The sequence below is a fragment of the Salminus brasiliensis genome, chromosome 13 (genome assembly GCF_030463535.1).
Source record: "Salminus brasiliensis chromosome 13, fSalBra1.hap2, whole genome shotgun sequence".
NCBI lineage: Eukaryota > Metazoa > Chordata > Actinopteri > Characiformes > Bryconidae > Salminus > Salminus brasiliensis.
Genome location: NC_132890.1, coordinates 21473219 through 21498197, shown reverse-complemented (window position 1 = coordinate 21498197; position 24979 = coordinate 21473219). Strand labels below are relative to the sequence as shown.

At 41.9% G+C, this 24979-nt stretch overlaps 1 protein-coding gene across 3 annotated transcripts in view; it reads right to left on the bottom strand.

The window, feature by feature from the left end:
- The window catches only part of zbbx (zinc finger, B-box domain containing), a 61845-nt gene that overhangs the window by 1754 nt on the left and 35112 nt on the right, over nucleotides 1-24979 (bottom strand). For 2 of the 3 annotated variants that reach the window (XM_072695768.1, XM_072695769.1), the window contains exons 9-16: nucleotides 23754-23871; nucleotides 19094-19197; nucleotides 15967-16085; nucleotides 15701-15762; nucleotides 13402-15011; nucleotides 11261-11496; nucleotides 6894-7056; nucleotides 1252-1404 (exon numbers count right to left, since the gene is read on the bottom strand). In XM_072695768.1, coding sequence (XP_072551869.1) covers nucleotides 1252-1404; nucleotides 6894-7056; nucleotides 11261-11496; nucleotides 13402-15011; nucleotides 15701-15762; nucleotides 15967-16085; nucleotides 19094-19197; nucleotides 23754-23871 — 2565 coding nt within the window. The remainder of the gene's footprint in view (nucleotides 1-1251; nucleotides 1405-6893; nucleotides 7057-11260; nucleotides 11497-13401; nucleotides 15012-15700; nucleotides 15763-15966; nucleotides 16086-19093; nucleotides 19198-23753; nucleotides 23872-24979) is intronic. The other variant, XM_072695770.1, reaches the window with a different exon arrangement.

Genomic DNA, 24979 nt, shown 5'->3' with positions numbered 1-24979 from the left:
CAGTATAGTGAAAGTATGGGTACTTCATGACAATCTAACTCACTTAGATGAGCGGACACTGCACTACAGTGAAAGTATGGGTACTTCATGACAATCTAACTCACTTAGATGAGCGGACACTGCACTACAGTGAAAGTATGGGTACTTCATGACAATCTAACTCACTTAGATGAGCGAACACTGCACTACAGTGAAAGTATGGGTACTTCATGACAATCTAACTCAAATAGAAGAGCAGAAACTGCACTATAATGAAAGTATGGGTACTTTATGACAATCTAACAACCTGACAATCTGCAGAAACAGGACTATGATAAAAGTATGGGTCTATCAGAACAGTAATGAAGCACAGTTACTAAGTGAAGCATTTCCACTACTTATGCCGTTTCATTCAAAATAATCCCTTTTATTGCAAACCAAAGGTCATTGGTATTGAGACTATTTTGAAAAGCTTGGTCGTGTTTCAGTAAGCAGTGCCACTGCTGGATTGCTGCGCAGAAAGCCTCTCTGCTTTAATTACAGGCTCAGGAAGTGTTATGCTAAATCACACCTCCACCAAACACGTTTATGATTTTCCTGCTTGTTGTGTTCGTCAGGTCGTTATTGATGTCACCGTCGCTGTGAGTAACACAGCGCCCAACAGGGTGGATGTAGCGGCGGGTAAACAAAGTATTTAGCCCGGCCAAGGATATGCCAGCGGACAGGCACTGGTATAAAATATTAACAACGATTTGGCGCTATAAATCTGGATTAAGTCCCATGGAGTGTTTAGTGTGTCCACTAGGCCAGGGTTCGGGAGGATGGATGAGGCGTTTATTTGCTGAGATGTCCACAGAGGATTCAGTGCGGCGTAATTATTTTGGAGGGACAGAAGGAAAGAGGGTGGTGAGGAGGGTGAACAAGGTAGGGGCTTTAGGTGGTGAACTGGTTGCAGGTCTCATTTAAGGTGGTTTCAGTGCTACTCTCCACACAGCCTGAAGTAAAAAAAAAAGCAGTCAAATAAAACACATTCGCTTATTCCACTAGTAAGCTACGTCAAGAAGTCCCATTTCCAGTAGTTGTCATGTCCAGTATCTGTAGCACTTTAGTACTAATAGACTAAAAAGCCTGGTAGCATAGTTCACAGAGAATCTGCCCTGAAAATATTTAATTATTACTTATAATTATTAAATAAACAGTAGTGGTTGGTGATGACCTGAACACAGGATTACTGCCCTTCATATCTGTCCTAAAGAGACGGATATTTTGCACCTGAGAGATTTTGCTTCCAGGGTGGTACTAGACTGCTGATGGGTGTGGCACAACGTGAACTGTTCCTGATTGGCTGGTTGTTAATCACAGCGTCAACAAGCTCCTTCTTAGCATAGTGGCTGAGACAGCTGGTTGGTCTCCAGCTGCCCTGACCTAGAGAGAGAGAGAGAGCGAGAGAGGGAGGGAGGGAGAGAAAGCACACCAAACTCAATTAGTATAATTTAGAGCATTACTGCCCAAAGTTGACCTGTCAGAATGAATGATTTGCCCAACCAGAAACTCCTCAATGAGAAAACAGGCTTGTTTTTAAAATATATATCCCCTTCAAGTCTTATTATTCTTTTAAAATTACATTTTTAAATATTTCATTAATAATTATAGTGTAATGTTATAAAATAAATTTGTATGAACGTGATGTGAAACCTACTTTCTTGATTTGCATATGATTTTGGGAGTTTGGCTACTGTTCGGTAAGGTTGATAAAAGGATGAAAGGTTTGGGCAGCCCTGATATTAAGCATCATGTATATTATATATATGTCATATATTGCACCCTTTCTTTCTTTTTGCCCTTTTTTATCTTTTGCCCTTTCTTTCTTGCAATCTTTCTTTCTTTATTTCTTCCTGTCCTTTCCTTTTTTCGCCTTTTTCCTTTTTTTCTTTTATCATTTCTCTTGCCTCTTCTTTCTTTGGTCCTTTCTTTCTTTCCTTTCACTCTTTATTTCTTTCTTTTATCCTTTCTTTTGTCCCTTTCCTCTCCCTTCTTTCTGGAATCCTTTTGTCCTTTTCTTGTCCCTTCTTTCTTCTGTCCTTTATTTCTTTTTGTCCTTTTTTATTGCATCCTTTCTTACTTTATTTCTTTTTTGTTATTTTCTTATACTTTCTTTCTTATATCCTTTCTTTATTTCTTTTTTGTGTGTTCTTTCTTTCTGTACTTTATTTTTGTTTGTCCATTTTTCCTTTTTTCCTTTGTCCTAACTTTCATTCCTTCTTTATCTTTTTAAGAGCGTACATTAGCCTGATAGCACTAGTGTAACACTAAAGAATCAAACTCTCAGCTGATTGACTACATGTGGGGTAAGAAGCAGGGACTGTGACCAAACTAAGAAATAGAGAGAGAGTGAGAGAGAGAGATGTGGAAGACAGGCAGACGTCAGGGCGGCGGTGAAAGTGGTGGTTTTGGGGTTAAAGCGTGTCTCTTCTCTCTGTCTTAAACGACTGCTATAATTAAACCATTTTCCAGCTGGCTGCTCGCTGCCCTTGTCACCGGGCTCAGGGGAGCACAAGCTGCAGAGACAGACCAATAAAACCTGTTGGATCTTCGCGTTCCAACGAATAATAAAAAAAGAAGACGAGGAACGAGTGATGGATAGGTGCAGTGGACGAAAAACGAGGAGTAAAAAGACGGAAGTGGAGGAGAAACGCTGTGAGGGAAATATCACTGCGGTGACCTTTCCTCTCTTTCATTAACTCTGCGGCTCGATAATCGTCACGGACGTTTGATGCACAGCAGCTAACAAAGACAGCATTACGCCTCAGTTCGTCTCTGCTCACACACTCGAGCTCTCAGTGTAATAACGGCCTTTCTCAGATATGGTTTTATTTTCTGGAGTTATTAGTGTTTACACTCTAACTAATGTTCTCCTAAGAGCGGCTCATTAATGGCGGCCGCTGGAGGAAGAGTCTGGGGGAATGAATGGTTATATGAGAGGGGTATAATTTGCACAGATCTGTTAACTCCAAGTGCTTTTTATTGGACAATCCGTCTGAGCACAGAATGATTATGCGTCTAAATAACGCACTGCACGAATGGCGATAGCATTCATTAAAGAGCTCTTAGGTGTGCAGCATGCCGGCTTCATAGATTCTAGTGAAAAAAAGCCTCGAGTTTCAGCAGAGTGGAACCCTGTCAGGCCATAAATGTCAAAGCAGGAAAGCCCTGTATCTACGATGATGCTAATTTCTGCTAGCCTTCCTTTGGATTCTAGTAGTATGTTAGATGTTAAAATAATGAAAAGGGCAGGCAATGGAAAATTTTTTGGGCCATTCTAGATTAACTACACCCATTTGACGTTCCATATGTTCTATCTGAAGCTTGTTACAGACATTAGCATATTGTCACTGTAAAGCAGGAACCTTAACAGCAACTTTACAGGAGAAGGAAAACACCTTAACATTCAATTGAAGTCAAAATTAATGATTTTAATTTTGGAGCATTTCTATTGGTCTATTACAGTGGCCCTAAATGGCAAAACCGTGTAAAACAGAGCAAGATTTAGGAGTGTTTATGGGAATTTTTGACCATTCTTCCAGAAGCACGTTTGTGAGGTCAGACACTGATGTTGGACGAGAAGGCCTGGTTTGCAGTCTCCGCTCTAATTCATCCCAAAGGTGTTCTATGAGGTTGAGGTCAGGACCTTGCTTTGTGCACTGGTTTGGGAGCAACCGCCAAACCCAGACTTGTGCCTCGGACTCTAGAGAACACTACATCGAACGCTTTGCATTGCGCTTGGTGATGTAAGGCTTGGATGCAGCTGCTCGGCCATGGAAACCAATTCTATGAAGCTCTCTACACACTGTTCTTGAGCTAATCTGAAGGCCACATGAAGTTTGAAGGTGTGTAGCACCTGAGAAAGTTGGTGACCTCTGCGCACAATGTGCCTCAGCAACCCCGCTCTTCCCTGCTCTTCCTCTCCGATCTTTTTACGTGGCCTGCAACTTCATGGCTGAGTTGTTGTGTGTGTGTATATATATATATATATATATATATATATATACACATATATATATAGCAAGAAGGTGCAACCAAACCAAGTTGCTGCAATCCAAACCAAAATGAGCTAGCATGTGATGGATTGCGGAGGATTAAGTTTGTAAAGCTGCGACCAATATGGCCATCATAAGAAACACATTTCTGAACGGCCAAAAAAAAAAAAAAGTGTGCCACTTAAGGTAATGGTTTAATTTAATCTTTCGGTTCCTCCAACACCAGTCAATCAACCTTATCAAGTCACACACTACATTCACATACCTGAGGAGTTTCTTAATCCTACTGCCCCCCACAGTGCAGTTACGCAGTCTTGTTATATTTTCTACTTTTTATAATCCCACTCAAGCCTACATGAACCTAACCAGGGCAAGCTTACCAGGCTGAAATAGGATTACCAATGTCCAATTTTTTATTTTCAATTCCGCCGTAAATGCTGCAGCAGTTACTGCAGCACCATTTAAGGTGGAAGAGAGTTTAAATACAATACAACTTTTAGCTTCTTGGCTAACTTTCCATTCAGATGTTGGACGATGCCTAGATACCACCAAGAAAACAAACACCTAATTGGACAAGCTTTTTGTTCTCACTTTTCTGTTGCCAATCAAAATGTGAAAAAAGAAAGGATTGCAATATTTGCAGAGAATAAATACAAACATGATCCCTCTGAATAAAAATGAACTAAAATAAAGAATGATTTCATTTGCAGATATCATTAGACCTTCCTTCAAGGCCAGTGCTTCAATCACCTTTTACAAATTCCACCAATGGGGTATTTGTATAGGGATCAAGTCAGGCGACTGTAACAGCCACTCTTCCAGAACTTCTGAAACCAAGCCTTGGTGGACTTCAAGTTATGGTTGGGAGCTTCAGCTTCCTAATGGCATGACATTTTCTCCTAGGATTTTCTAATACTTGATTGAATCCATCTTGCCCTCCACATGCTGCAGGTTTCCAGTGCCAGAGGAATCAAAGCAGCCCCAGAGCATCACGGGTCACGCTATACTTCACTGTAGACAAGGCTCTTTTCATCATATGCTTCATTCTTCCTCCTCCAGACATACCGCTGATCCATAGACCCGAAAAGTCCCAATATTGTTTCATCGCTCCATGGAACAGAATTCCAAAACTTCTGTGGCTTCTTTCTATGGTTTTGAGCAGATTGGAGCTGACTGTCCTTGTGGTCATGGAGACCTTTAGCGCTTAGTGTGCACCTTACTGTGCAAACTGAAACCTCAGTGCTTGCTGCCAGCAAATCTTGCTGCAGATCTTTTGCAGTCACTCAAGGGTTACTTACCATCTGCCTCCTCAGGAATCTTGTAGCAGCCGGTGATAGCTTCCTCTTTCTGCCACGTCCAGGCAGTGTAGCCAGTGTTCTTTTAACTCAGAACTTGTGAACTCTGCTTTTACCATATTTCTAACATGCAATCAGACGTCCTCTGGCCAGTCCACTTAAGCACTAGATTTTCCACCTAATTTGCAAAAATGTGGTCTTATAAGGGATTCTCCTCAAGGGGGTAAACAATTCTATAACTGCAGTCGTCATTAAAAGTGGCATTTAGTGTTAAATGTGGAGAAAGCTCTTGTTCTATTAGTTAAGCTATTTAAATTGGTCTTGTTTGATTGTTTTATTATAAACAGCTGAAAGTTCGTCATTTTCATCATTTTATTTGCAAACTGTATAAGCTTCCATTACCTGTTAGCTAAACCTCAGACCCTAAACATGTTCTGGCTGATGGATTACATTTAGAGTCAGAGTGGAAATGAGTAAACTGGTTTCTCTGCCAAGCTATTCCTTTACCGCTTGATGGGGTCAGGTTCTACGTTCTACAGACTCGAAGAAACAAACCTGGAAACTGCGCAATTTGTCTCAGCTTTGTCTAAAGAGCTCCATCAGTCTGAGGAAAGATTGATATTTTTCCTACACCTTTTCAGTTGCTGGTTAAGTGACGGGGTGCCAAGGGTATAAGGCCTGAACAATACAGCGTGTCAAAGTTGCTATGGGAGAGAATAATGCATGGTTCGTCTAAAGCTGCTTGATTGAGGACAGAAATAACCTTGGCAGTGCAGAGTGAATGTGTTCTGTACAGTAAATGAGAATTAGCACAGTTGGGTGACAATTTAGATTTGATTGCGAACACACTGGCACGTACACACACTCACACAGACACACATGCCTATTTAATCACAGCAAATAAGAGAAGAACGGAGGGTACAAGAACACAATCTGCCATGACGTAAGTGAAGAACCCCCTTAGGTAGCACATCTCCTCCATTTCTATGGTAATACTGTCCACACTCCCTGACTCCGATCTCAGGTGTCCATAAAGTCTCTCTCTAGACAGAGAATAGATGTCTTTCATTTTCTACATTACTTATTAAACAGCTCCTCTCCAGGTGGAACAATAACGCTGAACGAAATGCGACTTGCGGCGCAGCTGTGGTCCAACAAGTACCTATCACACAATCTAATCCTCTGCAGTGAAGAGATACGCAGGGTTTTATTTTGCTGGAATTAAATCCTTATCTTGTTTATGTACCAACCAGGGTATTCATTTAACAGTGGCTGTACAGACATTGCAGCCAGTGCACATCGATTAGGTCACGGTGATGCAGAAATATTAAGGTCAGCATGACTGAAAAGCTTTTTTAACTTGGGTTGATTTCAGTGATAGTTAAAACATGTAATAGGCAATTACTGATTACTTAACCAATAAACACTATAAACAATGTTATGCCTTTTTCCGTTCCTCTCATTTTACTGTCTCAAAATCAGTATTATAGGGCACCCTCTACACTTCCTGTAGTGCATTACAGTCTGTCAGAATGAATGTGTGGATCCTACAAACATTATACAGCATTATAGAGTGTCCAACCTGTCATCAGGGCCTGTGAGAGTGTGTGTGTCTCTGTAGGGGTTTGAGGTGGAGCTGGACTTGACTGGACAGAGTTAGGATCAAGTCCCAGAGTGAAGAAACCCTCCAGGCCCTGGTAGGACTGGGAATCGCAGGTCTTCCGGTGAGCGAGCGAGATTAGAGCCTGGAAGAGAGAGAGAAAGAGAGAAAGAGAGTTAGCCTCCATGCTTCACTCTTTGGAATACTGTGACTTTTTCTTGGAAAATCTTTAATTAATGATTCAGTTTGATTACAAATTTTTAATTTTGATGTTGAAAATGTTTCCTGCAACAAGAGTGGGATGGAGCATTTGGTTAGTGTTATCTTAAAACCAACAGGTAAACTAGTTACTTAGAACATGAAGAGCACTGGCCTGGTTCGTAGTATCAAGTCCAACATGGGCATATAACCAAAATATGCCATCTAGCGATTATTATATGTCAGTAACAGCTTGTTACTCACCGTTGAACCGAACCGAACCGAAACAAACGGAAACAAACCACGCTACAAGTAGATAAACCCAAAAAGGGAGATTGTAAGAGTGGTCAGATGACCAGGGTTTGGCTCTTCTAGGTATAAGTAGGTCAGATCTTCTGACTCAACTCCCAACACCATTCCACATGGGTAGGCTTATTATGCTGCCCTTGCCAGTTTCAGAGAAATCAAAATCTCACAAATCTATAATGTTTCTGGTAGTTTCTACTCCTTTTGGTAATGATGTGTTAATATTCAGTATTTCTATTTTGTAAATATGTGTTCTTTTTGTACTACCACGAGGGACGATGCACCTTAGTATTTCACTCACTTTTACACCTGTGTAATGTGAAATGACAAGAAACGTGATTTGATTTACTATATATAACAGGTACCATCACATTTTTAGAAGTTTTAGAAATATTGGTTCTAATGACAGATTATTTAAATGATCACAAAGAGCACCGCTAATGTCTCCCATAGTTGAGTTACTCTTCCATCTTCTATCCTGTTCAGTTTCCATCTGTTAGTGGCCAAAATGTGGAATAAAAAGAGCTTTGCTCTTGTCTAACAATGACAACCTGGCCAAAACAAGAGTCTACAACATGCCAACATTGAGACAGCACCACAAATACACTGGGAAGAGAACTGCACAAATGCTGTTTTAGTAGCAATAGTAACTGATACACGCAAAAACAAATTAAATATAGAACAAGTATTTTAGTAGTGCCTCCAGTGGCCTTGATGACCACCTAAATATTTGTCATATTTTCAGGGCATGTTCTTTATTGCTGTCCACATTTCTTTCTTCTATATGGTCAGATGTTTTCTCCTCCACTCATTCCCCAACACCACTCTCACATGCTCTCAATGGGGTTCAAATCTGGTGATCATGTTGTCATGACGTTCTTCTGAACTTCCTTACTCTTTTCTTAACCCACTCCATCACTGGATGAGCAGAATAGGGGCCTCGCATAACCCTGTTGTCCAGATCAAGTCACTGATTGTGGTTTTCCACCAAAAAGAGAAGACAGATCCAACACAGCTGGACTGAGTTACCCAAAAGGATCTTTTGGAAAGATGAGCCTTAAAAAGGTCTGATCTTTCCAAAATACTGGTGCAGTAAGCATCTACACATCTATTGTACTAGTCCTCACTCAGATCATCATTCCAAAGAGCATTGGCAGTATTTCCTGTAGTTTGGTTCTCCATCCAAAAAAGAAAATAGATGCAGATACAACATAACTGGACTGAGTTTCCCAAAAGCATCTTAGCACATAGATGCTTCTTAAAGGGTCAAGCAAGCATCACACTGAACGCCATCTTTCTCAACCAGTTAGGATGATCTTAACTCTAATATGCTTTGGAAACTGAGCCCTGATCGACATCAGGGATCTGAATATCTGAGAAGCTCTTTTTGTGTATTTTTCCCACTCCAGGCACTGTTGAGAAAAAATGGCAATATCAGCATGCCAGTCGAGTGCCAGGTCATGAGTAAATTGTGTAAAAATCAAGCATTTATGTAGACTGGTTGTGTAAACAGACGGAAAAATATAAGAGCTCTGATTGGGTTTCTTTATAGAAGGAAATGAGAAATGTTCCCCTTTTTGATGGTTACCAGGCTGCTGTCCTTTTGATGCGAAATGAGATTGGATGGAATAAAAAGGCTGGCTAGTAATTAATCCCGAACAGCCTAAAGAACATGATTTTCTGATACCCAGACAAAAGCGGGGAGATAAGAATGGGCTCTGATCAGACATTTAATTTCAGGTGTTTGATAAAATTCCCTTTCTTATCCCCTCTCTCTCTATCTCTCTTTCTCTCGTGCACCATTAAACCTCAATAGTCCATTTATGACTGGTCCAACATCACTTACTCTTCCTGTTTCTCATCAGCTCAGTGAGTATAGAGGCCAGCAGGGCTTTTTTCACACTCTGCAGAACAGAATTAGTCAGGAATGAGTAATAGCTAACTAATCAGGTCACTTTTAACCAAGAACACACTGCAGTAGGACTCTTTATAAAGCACAGTCTCTAACACACTCTTTCTTTCTCTGGAAAAGTTCATTAAAGCTGCCCTAGAATGGAGAACTGTGTTTATCTTGGCTTAGTTGAATAACAGTTCAGCACATGGAAGTGACAAACTGTGATCCTTAAACACATTTGTTTAACTACTTCGAAAAAAAATCCAGCAGAACCAAAACAGAGCTGTAAAACTGAGCAATTCCAAAGCTCCAAAACTATTACATCAACTGACTAGACTCAACAAAGCTCACTAGACAAAGCTCTAGTCAAGGCTAAAGTAAAAATATATGGTGTCGTTGATACTGGAGGGCAGCTCATCACCTCCAGACCAGTTGCTAGTTATTGTAACGTGCCACACAAGGTCAGACGCTTGCAGAATACAAATGAAAAAGAGGCTTAATAAAAAGGTCGTAATCCAGAGTCAAAGTCAGTGTGCTATGATTAGTTCCAGTAAGCAAAAAATGAGAAACATCACACGTGAACACATCCAAAGGCAAAAACATAGTCGAAAACACAGGCAATAGGTTAAAATACAATGTACCAAAACACAAGCAGAAAGTCCAAAGGGCTAGGCAAAAAAGCAAAGTTGAAAATACGAAGGTAAAGTCATACACGAATAATAAAAACAGGGAATATCGCTCAATAGGTCGCCAAAACAGGGATACAATACTTCGCAACTGTCTACGTCTAAAGCCAAGTGGTGAATGCAGAACCATGCTAGGCGAACAGCTAACACTAGCCAACGCTAGCCTTTACCTCTCCTCTCTTCATCCACATAAGCCTTACTATTTATTAAACAACAATTTAAATACAGAAAACACATGTTATGGTCTTTATTTTATAATAATGGTTTGACTAAAGCTCCTTTTAGTCTAATTTAGTGTATCTGATCAACGAAGACTACGTTTGGTGGGTGACGTTTGCTCTTTAGTTTCACACTGGAGCAAAGAAGTTAATCACACAGTTCAGTAATCTGATCTCTAATAGACTTGAGGTTTCTGACACTGTATGACTCACTGTTATCTAGAACATGGACTGAAGTGCAGACATGGGTCTGGCGTCAAGGTGGCTGCTCCTGTATTTAGCTCTCCTCTGTACTTTAGTCTATGTTTCTATGTAACAGTAGGAAAAGTTCCACACAGTATTTTATTACAGACTTCCCATGGTAAGGGGCACCAATGACCTTCCCATGTGCTGCTGGTGACAGTTAAATGCATGTAATTAGACATAAAATCGCACTTAGTGATAATTATAGTGCAGGTAATGGCTGGAAAGTTAATGAACAAAGGTACAGATTGCCATTCAGTCCCAGTACACTTCGTGTGATTATGTGGAGAGAGAGAGAGAGACAGAGAGAGAGAGAGGTCATGTATAAGCGATGTGTGAGGTTTTATAGTGTGATCACTTCAATGGATTTAGCCACAGCTAATGCGGATATTAACAAGATCATGCTGTAATTTTATATTAAGAATTTCAGACTCCTAGTTTAATGGATCAACTGAGACACGTTGTGGAAAGTTCAGATTCTAAGCCTTCTAAACTATCTGTGTTTATAGATAAACTAACTGCTTTACTGTTTAGCTCCCAGTTTTTGACCAATAGTGTTTTCAACTCCACTCCAGACATCACCTCCAGATCCACTGTAAACTCTGCTCGATCATCTGCATGCGAAAACCTTACTGACCCTTCCTTTCCAGTCTGCTCGACTCGATTCTGCTGATCTGTATCTCATGGCCTCAGTAAATTTACTTACGGCTGTAGATCAGAAGAATCTAGGAGAGGACGTTTCAGTAAAGTATTTAGACGCAACCGGCTGTCAGACAAACATAAAGCCTGTAAGGTTTTCCTCACCTGAGAAGGCTCAGTGAAAAGGCCTGAGTGATTGGTCTCTTGTCCTGAGTCTAGCAGGTACAGAGGAGCATCTGCAGTGGAAGAAGAGAGAGCAGGATGGAGAGAGGGAGTGTTTCTCTGCTTCTCTTTCTCTTCTTCCTTTTCTTGCTGGTCTCTACTGACACATCTCTTTATTTCTTCATCAGAGGAGTCTTCATCAGAAATCAGGCCTACACCCTCACTTAGTGAGTCTGAATCTGCACACAACAACAGCAGACAAGAAAATGGTAGATAGACAGACATAAATAGACAGACAGACATAGATACATATAGATACACACATACATACAGACAGACAGACATAGATACATAAAGATACATAGACAGACAGATACAGACAGACAGATGGGTGGATAGAGATAGACAGATTGTCTACATTGACAGTTGAACAGATAGAGATAGACAGACAGATAGATAGATAGACAGAGACATAGATAGATAGATAGATAGATAGATAGATAGATAGATAGATAGAGCATGAGATCTAGACAGACAGATACAAAATCTCACTCTGCAAAATCTCAAAACTGATCACATGAATGATATAAATAACAAGATTATAAAACTTTTTTTTATTATCTCTCTCTCCTGCCTAAAGCAATAACTGCCTTTATATCGCCCTGCTTGACGTCTTCCACTGTTCTGCCAGTCTGCAAAGAAAGCTCAAAGTAGCAGCTGTGTGGGAGCGGAGGGGTGTGTGATTCCTAGCAGGAGCAGTGTGTGTGTGTGTGTGTGTCTGTGTGTGTGTGTGTGTGTGCATTCTAGTGAGTCTCGGGTCAGCGGAGTTTGTGTGTGTGTGTATTTATTGTTTTTCTCTGAATTCGATTGTTGGGAGCCACAGGGCTGCTGGTGATTAGGTTCTTGCCTTGTATTCCTGAGATGTTCCTCAATGTGTAATTACCTTCCTGCCTGGCCTAACATGCCAAGTATTTACTTAAAACCCTAATCGATATCTAAAGAAGCCGAGCCTTTACTGCTCCTTCTAAATTGACTTTGGCAGAAGAGCAGGGACAGTGGAGGGAGGCAGTGACTGTAGACCTCACTAAGCACAGCTTCAGCAGCTAAAACACACAGACCTGGCATTAGTCAGCCTGTAATTATCAAAGCACAGACAAAAGACAATTAGTGCTGCCCTTAGAACGTCAACTGCAACAGCAAAGTTCCTTTTTATCGGCTCATTTCGACCTTGGTTTCTACATGCAGGTCCAAGTCATTAAAAGGGGATTTCCAGCAACTTTCGTATATTTCTGCATAATTATTGTTTACGGTGATGGTGAATGGAAACAGCAACAGAATGGAATCAACTCTGCCCTTCCCCAAAATGGAGATTTTGATTGGTTCATTGTGTCTATAGGTCAGTGTCAGTGCTGGTTAAGCAGAGTGAGTTTCTTTTAATAAATGACTGTACATCTGACACTGCCGCACCCTTGAGAACTATATTATTCATTTATTCTAAGAGCCAGATTAGAAGCCAGTTCGAGCCGACTCATGAGCTTTGTCCAAAAATTTGTTTCATCATTTTGTAGTGGTGTTTGAAAACATGTAGTGCTGAAATTGTACTGAACTGTACCGATCATATAATGCCCTAATAGATAGTGTACAAATTATGTAATCAAATGGACATGGAATACACATAATTGTTGGATTGGAAGATTCTCATGCTGCTTTTCTGAGGAAGACCGACCATTATATTGATTATGCAACACACTCTGCTGACGCACGGCAGTGAGCTCACACACATAATGAGGTGTCCGAAATCATTTATTACCTTGTCGGATTCAGTTCTCTATAATAGCGCCTGGATTTGTGTGATCCAGTGATCTGGATTTTCACATGTAGGGGATAGTGAACAGGGCAGTAAATAGAGCTCTGGTGTCTCTTAAAGCTATTATACTATTTAGTATTTTACACATTTTTCACAGATTTTGCTCTATGTTACCATTATCAACATTCCATAGTCCTTTCCCCCACAGTGCTAAAACAGACATCTTAATATATGCCTTATCTAGCATTTCATAGTACAAATTGTGCCATAATTGATCATTTGGACCCCCTAGTGGCAAAGGCCCTGCATATAAAATGCATGGTTCATTAACACTGACCTGACAAGCTCAACGAAGGAAAGAGTGGTATGCTGGGCTGAGAAGATGACTTGTATAGATATGTTGACATTGTAGGGCTGGACAATGGACAAGAGCAGTCAGAAGAATCATCCTCCAAGGCCAATGAATCATCCTCTATGGACTGTAAGGACAGTGTAGGTAAAGGATCTGAACGCTGTTGGAACATAGAGCTGATGCACTGTGACTGTGTATTAGATGGTTGTGGGCTTAAGGTTGAAGACTGTGAAGGACATTTGAGGACTACTGGTCCTGGGCTCTGATTTGGAGAATCTGCAGTAGACTTGAGGACAACTGGGCTTGGGCTAGGAGTCTGAGAATCTGCTGTAGATGTAAGGACTACTGGTAATGAGCAAGGAGTTGGAGAATCTGTAGTAGACTTGAGCACTACTGGACTTGAGTTAGGAATTGGAGAATCCGTAGTAGACTTCATGACTGCTGGTATTGAGCTAGGAGTTGTAGATGTGAGGATGACTTGCATTGGGCTAAAAGTTGGAGAATATGATGTAGACTTGAGTGCTATATGTATTGGACTAGGATTTGGAGAATCTGCAGTAGATGTGAGAATTACTGGGATTGGACTAGGCGTCAGAGAATCTACAGTAGACTTATAGACTACACGTTTTGGGCTAGGAGTTGGAGAATCTGTTGTACACTTGGCTACTGGTAATGGGCGAGGAGTTAGAAAATCTGCAGTAGACCTGAGCACTACTGGTCTTGGGCTAGGAGTTGGAGAATCTGTAGTACACTTCATGATTGCTGGTCTTGGGCTAGAAGTTGGAGAATCTGCTGTAGACCTGACTACTGGTAATGGACGAGAAAGTAGAAAATCTGCAGTAGACTTGAGCACTACTGGTCTTGGGCTTTGAGTTGGAAAATCTGTAGTAGACTTGAGGGCTATTGGTCTTGGGCTTTGAGTTGGAAAATCTGTAGTAGACTTTAGGGGTACTGGTATTGGGCTAAGATTTGGAGAATCTGTAGTAGACATGACTACTGATCTTGGGCTAGGAGTTGGTGAATGTGATGTAGACCAAGACATAAGTGGCCTGGCAGATGGACTGATCAGTTTCGAGCTTGAATAATAGTAGTCTAGAGACGCTCGGCTCAATTTTGGGCCAGAAGAAAGCGGGTACACAGGTGATGGACTGCGGCTTGGGGGCAAAAGAAAGGAACCTGTGTTCTGAGCATCTGGACTGCCTTGGCACAAATTGTTCATGGATGACACAGGAGATGAAGAAAGATCTGTTTCTGTTAGTCTGAATTCGGGTTCGAGCGGAGCAGAGCGTCTTGCTGTTTGAGGTTTGGGTGAGTTGTCTTGTCTTGGTAAGTCTGTTCTTTGGTGTTCATGTTCTATTTGCTGATCTGCACTTAATTTCAGTTGCGAGGTGGTTAACTCAAAAATGAGATCCTCCGAATTTGGACCCTGAAGCTTCTGGGATTTGATGAAGGATGAGAATTGGTCAGATGATGGTGAAGTTGGGAGTGGCTCTGGTGACTGAATTTCTGCTCTTTCAACAGGTCGGGTAGGACTACTGTATGAGGATGTCAGTGGCTTTGCTGTACAAGGCATGTCCTCTTCTTCTGCCTGGACCCTAGAGGGGGTAAATAAGTCTTTACTTTCTTGCATTGATGTTTAAGGGAAAAAAGGTTCTCACTAACTAGATTAACTTTGTAGACTGAAGCTATATAAGAACAAGAAGCTATTTAACAGTAAATATTAAATACTTATCTATCTATTGTCATTTAATGTAGTTAGTCCATGTATCATATGGCTAGTCTTTAATAACCAATACATTTATTGTTATTACATCTGTAATTATTCCAATTACTCTAATGCAGTGTTTTATTTTATACCTTTATCTCATGCTTATCTATGTATTGCATATTTTTTGCTCACCGCTTTTGAAAGTCATTCTGAATTTCACATTTTGTTAACTTCATTATTGAAAGCTACAGCTTTCTGAACTATTTTTAATTTCATTTTTTTATTTTTTTAACAATTCCCTATAAATTCTGTGAAACTTATCAGCAGTATTAACATTGCATTAGGGGTTAAACACAATGTCAACAACAAAAGTTTTCTAAACTTCAGAACTGAGATTCTAAGCATTTAAATGGCCATAACAGCAAATGCCAACACACCAGCAAAAGTTAGCACTGCACTACTGGCAAAAACATTCATTTCCTTTAAAATAGCATTCACGCCTGGAGACAAGCCGTGCTGGGAAACTGCTTTTGTTTTCTTTCAAAAAATCACTTTCCTATATGTAGCATGTCTTACTTTTTATTATCGTGTCCCTGCTTGACTCCAGAAGCACCAAACACCAGACAGTCCCCAACTGTCTGAAAAAATTAAAAGCACAAAAACAACTGAGAGGAAAAAGCTGGAGGCAGGAGTTCAGGGAGGAGATTAAACAAGTGAGTTTATATGCACGTTATGGGGTCAGCTATGGTACGAAACCTTCAAGATAGTGGATATCTGTACTGCCTACAGGTGATTGGTATGGCGGCTTCAGAGAAAAAGCGGCCACTGCAGCTGGGGTTTACCTCGTCTATCTCTGTGATACTCAGGCAGGATTTGTCGGTTTTATCCGGCTGCTCTCCTCCTGCTGGGCTGGACATCGCAAACAGAGCCACGCAGTATTTGTGCAGATTCACCTCCTCAGCTGCAAAACACAGATACAGGCCCAGAGAGATGATTTGACAGACATAAAGCAGAGTAGGGGCATTTCAACTAATCAAGTGTAAAGCATATGTCTAAAACTGCATTTGATGGAATTACTTTAATGCAAGATAAATTCTAAAGTCGATACCCCAGTCTCCTTAGCTAACAATGTTGATCAAGGCCTTTAACCCACTCTGCGCAAGGGGTGCTGTACCATGGCCTTAGCAGGACTCTGACAAGATTCTGACAGGCAAGCTGCCACCGAAAGCCTTGAGAAGCAGGCTCAGGACTGGAAAGTGATTGATTCAAGGCAACTGTCTGCTAAGCTAAGCTTGAGCAAGGTCCTAACTATTTGCTACAGGGGCCATGGCCTAAATGTTAGAGAAGCAGGCTTAGGACCAGGAGGTTGTTGGTTCAATCCCTCATCCTGCTAGGCTAAGGGTATCTGAGCAAGGCCCTTAACCCTCTTTTCTTACCTTGTTTTTGGGGGCAGCCATGACCTAAAACTTGGGACTAGAAGCAAGATTGGGACTGGAAGGTCTTTGGTTCGATACCCTGGTCTGCTAAGCTGCCACTGTTGGATCCTTGAGCAATGCTCTTAACCATCTCTGCTCTGGGGGGTATAACATGGCCTTAGCAGGCCTCTCATCCTGGCTTTTGGGGCAGCCATGACCAAAAAATTAGAGAAGTAAGACAGGGACCGGAAGGTGTTTGTTTAGATCCCCAGGACTGGCATTCAAGACCGAGGTGCTTTTAAGGAAGGCACGAAGGCTTTCCACTTCTCCGGGTGTGTGATCTCACTGCCACAGATGGATTAAATGCAGAGGTTGAATTCCATTGTAGTGCTGTGCGAGAGTTTAGTGTTTCATGAATACTCAACATCTGATTTATTCTATCACTGTGGTTGATGGCAAAAGTTAGGGTCGAACTGTTGAGGGAACATTCTGCTCCCCGCGCTGTCATCGTCTCAGTCTTCAGTCGACACAGAAAATTCAGCCGCTGCTTCATTGAAAAATATGGAATATCCAGTTTGCCACCTACTGTCTACCATCACAATGCAAACGCAGCATAAGAATCTGCTCCTCCACAGTCTATGGTCACTACTGAAAGTACATCAAGGACACGGAGTGACAGCACAATCATTTGGAGTCCACTCACATGATTCCCTGCTCAGAGGGAAGACTAATGAATTCATTCCCTTTTAAAATATTTGAACAGTTACATAAAGTCAACACTTTCATATCCTTTACCGGACTTGCAACAACGGTTATCAGGACATAGCCCAAAGGAACAAATGGCCAAAAGCAATTAACTGGCGCAGTGAAGTCCTGTCCAAATGCCATGTGCAAAACACATGTTTTATTCATGAGCACAGACCACCTTGCTGAGAAAAGGCCTCCACTTTCAAATTCTCCAGAGCCGACTGCGTTTAGATTCATCCTCCGAGACTTAATTCTGTCAGACTCGGAACAAAGCCGGGACAAGCTGTCGTCTGGAGGGAGAGGGGTCAGGAGCGTGACCTTAGACCTTCACGTCTGATTAAAAGTCACATTTAGGGCTGGAGTCACAGCAGGGAGGCGTGTAAGAAGGACTAAAAGAGTTTTCCGCAGGCCTGATTGAAAAGGTTGTGTTCAAGGGGTGAAAAAAAGATACTGGGATTGTCTCACAATCCGAATCTGATTATGATTCTTTCAGAAATGATTCAGTGCATCATAAAAATGTTTCATTTCACCACAGTCTGATTCCAATCTCTTGGTATGATTTTTTTAACAAAATATACTGAAAACTTAAATACTCTGAACACACAGATGAAACTATTGTACAATAGTGTACCAGAGACAACAGAATTTATATCATTTATATGGGCAAAGAAATAAAATAACAGGTGGGTAGAAAATACATAAAGTGTTAATAGAAATAGAAATAGAAAATATATAACCGAGCTCTAAGTGGTCCAGCGTAATAAGGCGCTGCCACTACGACCCAAGGATTGCTGTTCTAATTTCAAGTCATGCTGCCTGCCATCAGCAGCCAAAGCTGGAGAGAGCACAACTGGCCCTGCGAGTGGGTAGACGCTTGTCTCTCTCTCCTTACGTCACACAGTGATGTTGCATTTGTGCCGTTTGCAAAAAAGAACTGGTGGCCTAGAGACATCCTTCCAGTGATGGGAGCATTACATGCGACTGGGGAGAGTATGAACAATCTAAAACTGGGAATAATATCTATAAGGGCAACCTGTTTTTCATAGCACCTTGTTTTGTGTTCTGTTGGGTTTAATAAACTATCTTGCTCTGTTGCATCTCTGCGAGTGTTCATCCCTTCTTGTCTGGCCATACACACCATGACACTTCGAACTTAAAAAAAAAAAAAACTTCTTTATACTATAAACCTCATATATGAAAATGGTTCTATAAAGAACCATCTTTGGATGGTTTTTAAGTGAATTCAAAACACTGTTTAGGACACTAGAGTATTATTATCATATAATCTAACAAACTGGAATGTATACTGCAGAGAGCTGCTCAGTGTTGGGGGTGTGTATTAGGGGCTGGAGAGGATGACCTCTTTGACAGATGAGCTCTGGAGCTCTTAGTGTTCACCTCCAGAACCCAGATCCAATCTCACCGCACAGCTGTCAGAAACCTCAGCCCAGCAGTCTCTGCACCATAATAACAGCCTGTGATTAGCCTTCACTGGAGCACTGTGATGGATGGATTGGCACTGGAGCTCCTCTGACCTGAGCAGTGAAGGAGTGAAAGACTAACTTCTCTGGGCTGTGTGTGTGTGTGTGTGTGTGTGTGTGTGTGTGTGTGTGTGTGTGTGTGTGTGTGTGTGTGTGTGTAAGAGAGCGCAAGCGAGCGTAAGTGTGTCTTTTTGAGTTACGGACGGCTGCTTTGATTTCATTTATTGATCGGATCGCTACAGATCACTGTATGTGGCTGCATGCAAAATGAATGAATGTGTATGTCTCCACCGCTGTGTGTGTGAGTGAGATGAAATAATGCTAACCTGTAAGTTCGTGACTCTCTTCAGCAGGCTGTGTGGGTGAGTGTGCCAGCGAGTCCTGCAGGGAGCTCAGGGCAGGAAGTGGACAATAAGGTTCAATCGAAGTTCTGAAAAAGGAAAACATTGCAAACTCAAACTCAGCTTGTTTTTTTTTACTTTTCAGGATCCACCTTACTGACCCAGCACTGCCCCCCCCCCCCCCCCCCCCCCAAAAAAAAAGACAACAGCAAGGCCAGAGAACAGTGATGAACAGGAACACTGGGTTGGTGGACACATCTGTGCTCGATCCTTAAGAGAACTTGGGCAGCCGGCATCACTTGCCTTGGGGCAGTCACAGGTACCACCGCCTGACCAGATCTTGAAACTTGGGCAGCTGGCACTGCTTTCCTGGTAGGAGGAGCAGATGCCACTGCCGGGACATGAACAGAAGGGGATGGGGCCGCCGTCGTGATTTGGGTAGAGGCGGGCGGGGACGCCGCCGTGACTTGAACAGAGGGGGGTGGGGCCGCCGCCATGACTGGAACAGAGGCACTGGGCGTTGGCGTGACTGGAACAGAGGCGCTGGGCGCCGCCTGAAACTTTGCAGCAGCAGGTCACCCTGCGTGAGCCCCCCTCGGGGATGCTGAAACACCGCCTTGAAGTGCTTCAGGTACTCCGAGAAGGGATTCACGCTAAGCTCCTCCCAGGAGGAAGTGGCCCAATCCAGAGCTTCGCCAGCAAGACGGGATACAAGAAAGGCGATCTTCACCTGGTCAGTGCCGGCTGTGTGGCTACTTAAATAGACCGAGCACTGAAACAAGAACCCCTCGCAAAGCTCAGGATCGTCAGAATACGTATCCGGTTTGAGCCCCTGAATGTCGCCCACTAGTTGGGTATCCTATTGCCGCTGGCCTGCCTGTTGCTGCGCCAACAGACTCCGACACACTCTGCAGAGTGTGGTGCTGCTGCCCCAAGACCTGTCCTTGGGTGTGAACAGCCTGATTCAAGGCATCCATCCCCGCTGTTCAGAGGTATTGAGCCGAGAATTCTGTCATGACTGGCTAGGTCAGACAATGAGGGTGAACACTCGCAGGGGATGGCTCGATGCGAGAACGTTTATTCAAAACAATAAATGGGGTAAACATAAAAAAAGCAGCAATATTACAGGGCCTAATGGTCAACCAAAACACAAACATGACAACAGAACGTGGGCAACACAAAATGCACACCTGAGGCTGGTGGAACCTAAGGAGCTAGGCTAGCGCGCCAGGAATAAGCAGGGAGAGAAACGCCAACCAATACCTACAGGCAGTGCCTGGGGAAACTAGGGAAACTAAGGCAGTGCTCGTCAGGCGCTAGGAACACTACATGAAGTGAAAACCGAAAGCTGGAATGATCAGCTGCCGAACCCAAAAGGCATGAGGTAAAGCAACCTGGAGAAGCAGTTTCACCGTCCCTGAGCAGTGAGAGCGGAGTGATCCCAAAGAGAGAGGTGGCCTCTCAGAACAACCTTGAGCTTACTTTGACCGTGAACTGTGACCGTGACCTCCAACGCACTTGGTTGGAGTAGTACATGAATTAGGTTCAATTCTCGGCCTCGAGTGGCTAGTGCTAGCCCCTTAAATACCCCAGCCTCAGGTGTGACGAATTAACCAAACCAATGAACATGAATCTGACACAGTGAACATGAAACAGAGTCCGTAAAGCCAAACGTAAATGTGAGTGTCAAAACAAGAGTCCTCATGAGAGCCTGCAACAATGTAAGCGGTGGGAAATATTCTAGAACAATATAAAGGATGGGGAATATTCTGGGGAACAGTGTGAACAGTGGGGAATACTTAAGAACAGTGTGAGTTTTGAAGAATGTTCTTGGCCACAATGGTTTTTAATGGTTTATATTTGCTCCTTTTGTGTTTTGAGTCAATTATAACATGGCTGAGCCAATCAGATTTCAAAACCTGAATCTGTTTTATGATAATCAGAGCAGATCAATACTGAATGTAAACAGTGCATGGGGCCTCCAACATCAAAGAGCAGGATGAGGCTACAGTGGCTGAGAGTGGTTCAGAAACCCGCCCGGGTTTCCCTTCCCTGGCCCTCAGGCAGCTCTTCTAAATCCTCTCCTCACCCTTTAAACAACAATTTAACACACCAGTGTATTACACACAGAAACCAGAGAGGAACGTCTCGCTCGTCCTTTCTTTTTTCTCTAGCTTTAGCCTCCTTTTTTCTCTCCTTTTTAGCTTCTCCCCTAAAGCTAACTCTCCCTCATACACACATACACACGCATAAACACTGGGCGCCATACGTCCTCTTCCTCTGCACACTATAATGTTGAATTAAAGGCAATTTAATGGCTTTACAATTGAGGCCCTTAGAATAGCCGACCCAAAAACCATGGCAACAATATAACACTTATGTAACGATGACACGGCTCAAAACGCTTAGCAGGTTTTCTGTTAGGGAGAAGCAGTTTAGATGTTGCTGCCTCTTGTTATTGCCCTGTACTGAAGGAGGGACAAACCGTGTTAACTGTGTTCTTAACCCCTGGTTTCTACATAGATTAACTGTAATTACATAACTGATTACATAGTTACATTACACTACCTGCTACTTACAAACACAGATGTGGTATATAATTAAAATGTATAATCTGTGCTTTCTACACAATGCCTACGCTTGTCTGGGAAAGAAATCATTCATATAAATCACCACTGACTGATCGATTCATTTTCCAGCCACATCAATCTAACATCCTGTAGTGTTCTAAACCTTCTACAAATGATGGGAGTGACATAAAAAAGTAAGTCCAAAATTCACACACATTCAACCTGGTAAATTCACTGCATGAATGATGGAGAATAAAGGTGGAGACCAATGGTATTTGATGGCGAATGATGGTATTTTATATGTTGTTTGTTGGAAAATGATGGTGTTTGTTAGAGAATTACGGTATTTGGTAGAGAATTATGATATCTGGTTGGAGAAGCATGGTGTCCTGTGGTCAATGACTGTGTATGTTTTGTTGGGAATTTATTGTTTTGATGGAAAATTATGGTATCTGTTAAAAGAACTGTCATGTTTGTTGGAGAATGATGGTGTTATGTAATGATTGGTTTGGTAGAGACCAATGGTATTGATGGAGAATGATGACATTTGATTGAGAATCATGGTATTTGAAATGTTGTTTAGTGGAGATTTGTGGGGTTTGTTGAATAATGTATTTGCTGAAGAATGACAACATTTGAGAATTATGTTATTTGATGTGTTGTTTGGTGGAGATTTATGGTATTTGACAGAATTATTATGTTTGATAGAGAATGATGATGTTAAGTAGAGTATGATGATATCAGGATGAAGTATGATTGTATCGGGTTGGAGAATGATGGTGTTTAGTGGAGAATGGTGGTATCAGGATGGAGAATGATGGTGTTTAGTGGAGAATGGTGGGATCAGGATGGAGTATGATGGTATTGGGTTGGAGAATGAAGGTATTAAGTTGGAGTATTAAGGTATTGGGTTGGAGAATGATGGTTTTGGGTTGAAGAATGATAGTGTTTAGTAGAGTATGATGGTATCCGGTTGGAGAATGAAGGTTTTAGGTTGGAGTATTATGTTATTGGGTTGGAGTATGATGGTATTGGGTTGGAGAATGATGGTGTTTATTAGAGAATGATGGTATCGGGTTGGAGAATGATGGTAGTTGATAGTGAATTATGGAGTTCGGTGGAGAATGATGGTGTTTGACATTGATAGAGAATGGTGACGTTCAGTAGAGAACAATGGTGTTTGGTGAATGGTAGTGTTTGATGGAGAATGATGGTGTTTCTGTACTGTGTTAATGTGGAGAAACTATTTATTACTACTAATACATTGTTTGTCAGGGAAAGTGATTTGATGGACGAAGCTGGGTCAGTATATTCTGGACTTCAGGGGCAGCAGAGCTATACAACAAGACCAGGTCAATGGAACATTTCTCCAAGGCAAAAACGGTGACCCAGAAACTAGTCTGAGTGGAGTGGAACTGAGCTCTCCTGTGAATATGACATTGGCAAGCCTACCTCACACCAGCAAGGGCCATCGCTGGCTGATTTAATCACATTCTATTTAGCATTCTGGGGCCCGTTCCACAGTCTGAGTCAGAACAGCGAACGTTCCTGCATAAAGAAGTCACCAGTGACCTGGCAGGTAAATTGAGCTATTAGTGAATTCAATGGAGAGAACAGCAAAATAATGTTCTCCACCGAGGAAAGCCTTCAAAGCACATAGCATGTGTGTTTTTTTAATTCAGTTCTGCCTAAACTGATAACATGGCAGAAAAAGAGCAACTGTTATTATGGGTCCTCCTAAAGTTTATACACAAACCCTGCATTTCAAAACCCTGCACTCATCAATGGTTCTTCCCTGTAGATCTGCAGAACATGCTGACCAGTCTAGGCAAACAATCGATTAATTCCAGACTGAACTCATGGAGGAAACAAAGTGAAACCTCGAGAGGTCCAGCATGCTTTTCTATTTTTAACTAGGCTGCTTCTTTCCAGCCTGCTGGCTTTAAATAAAGAGCCGTTAAGCCACTAATTGATCTTACACAGAACTTAATTGGGGCGCAGGACGCTAAGTGAGCCTATTTAGCATCTTATTGTGTAAGAAGCTGGATCTATAGGCTAAGACGGGCCCTACTCACCTGCGGTGCTTTTTTAGCAGCAGCTTCTCCATGTAGCTCAGGCTGTGTTCCCTGAACTCAATATGAATGGGCTGCTGAACCCTCTCTCCAGCCTGAGTTCCAATCATCTCCACCGTTACTGAGAAAGGGAGAGATAGAGAAAGGAATGATTTATAAAGTCTAAGATCCAAAGACATTGTATGCAGTAAAAGAAAGAAAACCAAGGTTAAAGTCTCCAGAGAACACCTAGCAGGACTTAGCAACCTAGCAGCAATATGCATGCACCTTTAAGAGGGAATATGCAAATTCACTCGCTGTGTTGCAATTATTGCGGGTGTTTCAGGGAGGAGGTTGTCGAATGTGTCTCGGAAGGAGTTATTATGTTTACATAATGCTATACGATGAATCTCAGACCACCAGACAGGTTTCAGACCACCTCCTGAGCTGGTTTGAGTGATTGGATATGTATCTGGATTAAAAGCAGCTTGAGTGTGTTTACACTTGCGTTTCTGTGTCTTGGCCTTATCCAGATATAATCCTGATACTCAAGATGCACAAAGTGTCCATGTGCAATCATGGTCTCAATGTCTGAAGTTTACATAAGACACGCTCCTCCAAACCAGGTTCTAATTATCTACAGCTGATGTGCTGCACCTGATTCTAACTGTAGGTATTTTAAGGTGTCCTAATGTTTTTCCTCATTACAAAACTGCCTTTCTATGATTTATAATTATTTACAATGACATTTCTGCAGTAATATAGTTGTTAAGTTATATTACCTCAATCTCTTGATATTATTTGAACAAAGATCAACTGTCCATTTGTTTACATATGATAAAAAAAAGAGTTTTTCACATGACTAAAAGCATTAGTGGTCATACTAGCAAAACGTAAGGAATTCAACTGAACTGAGAGAGAGAGGTGGTTGGAGACAGAAAGCGGCAGAGACAATGATAAAGTTATAATAGACAGACATAGAGAGAGAGAGTGGTCAAGCAAGACGGAAAGAGAGAACACTGAGTTAATAATGTGCAGAGAAGTCTGCGGGACTTTGGTCAGGTGACCAAAATATCAAATTAATTAGGCTCTATATGTTTTGACATTTTTCATAATACTGAAGGAGCCTCAGGCCAACGGTAAACTCTGAAGAGATGAGAACTGCAGTGTGTCTGAAGTGCGGAGAGAAAGACAGAGAGGAAAACTTTTAACCTTATAAACTAACTCTCTCCCTATCTCTCTCTCTCGCG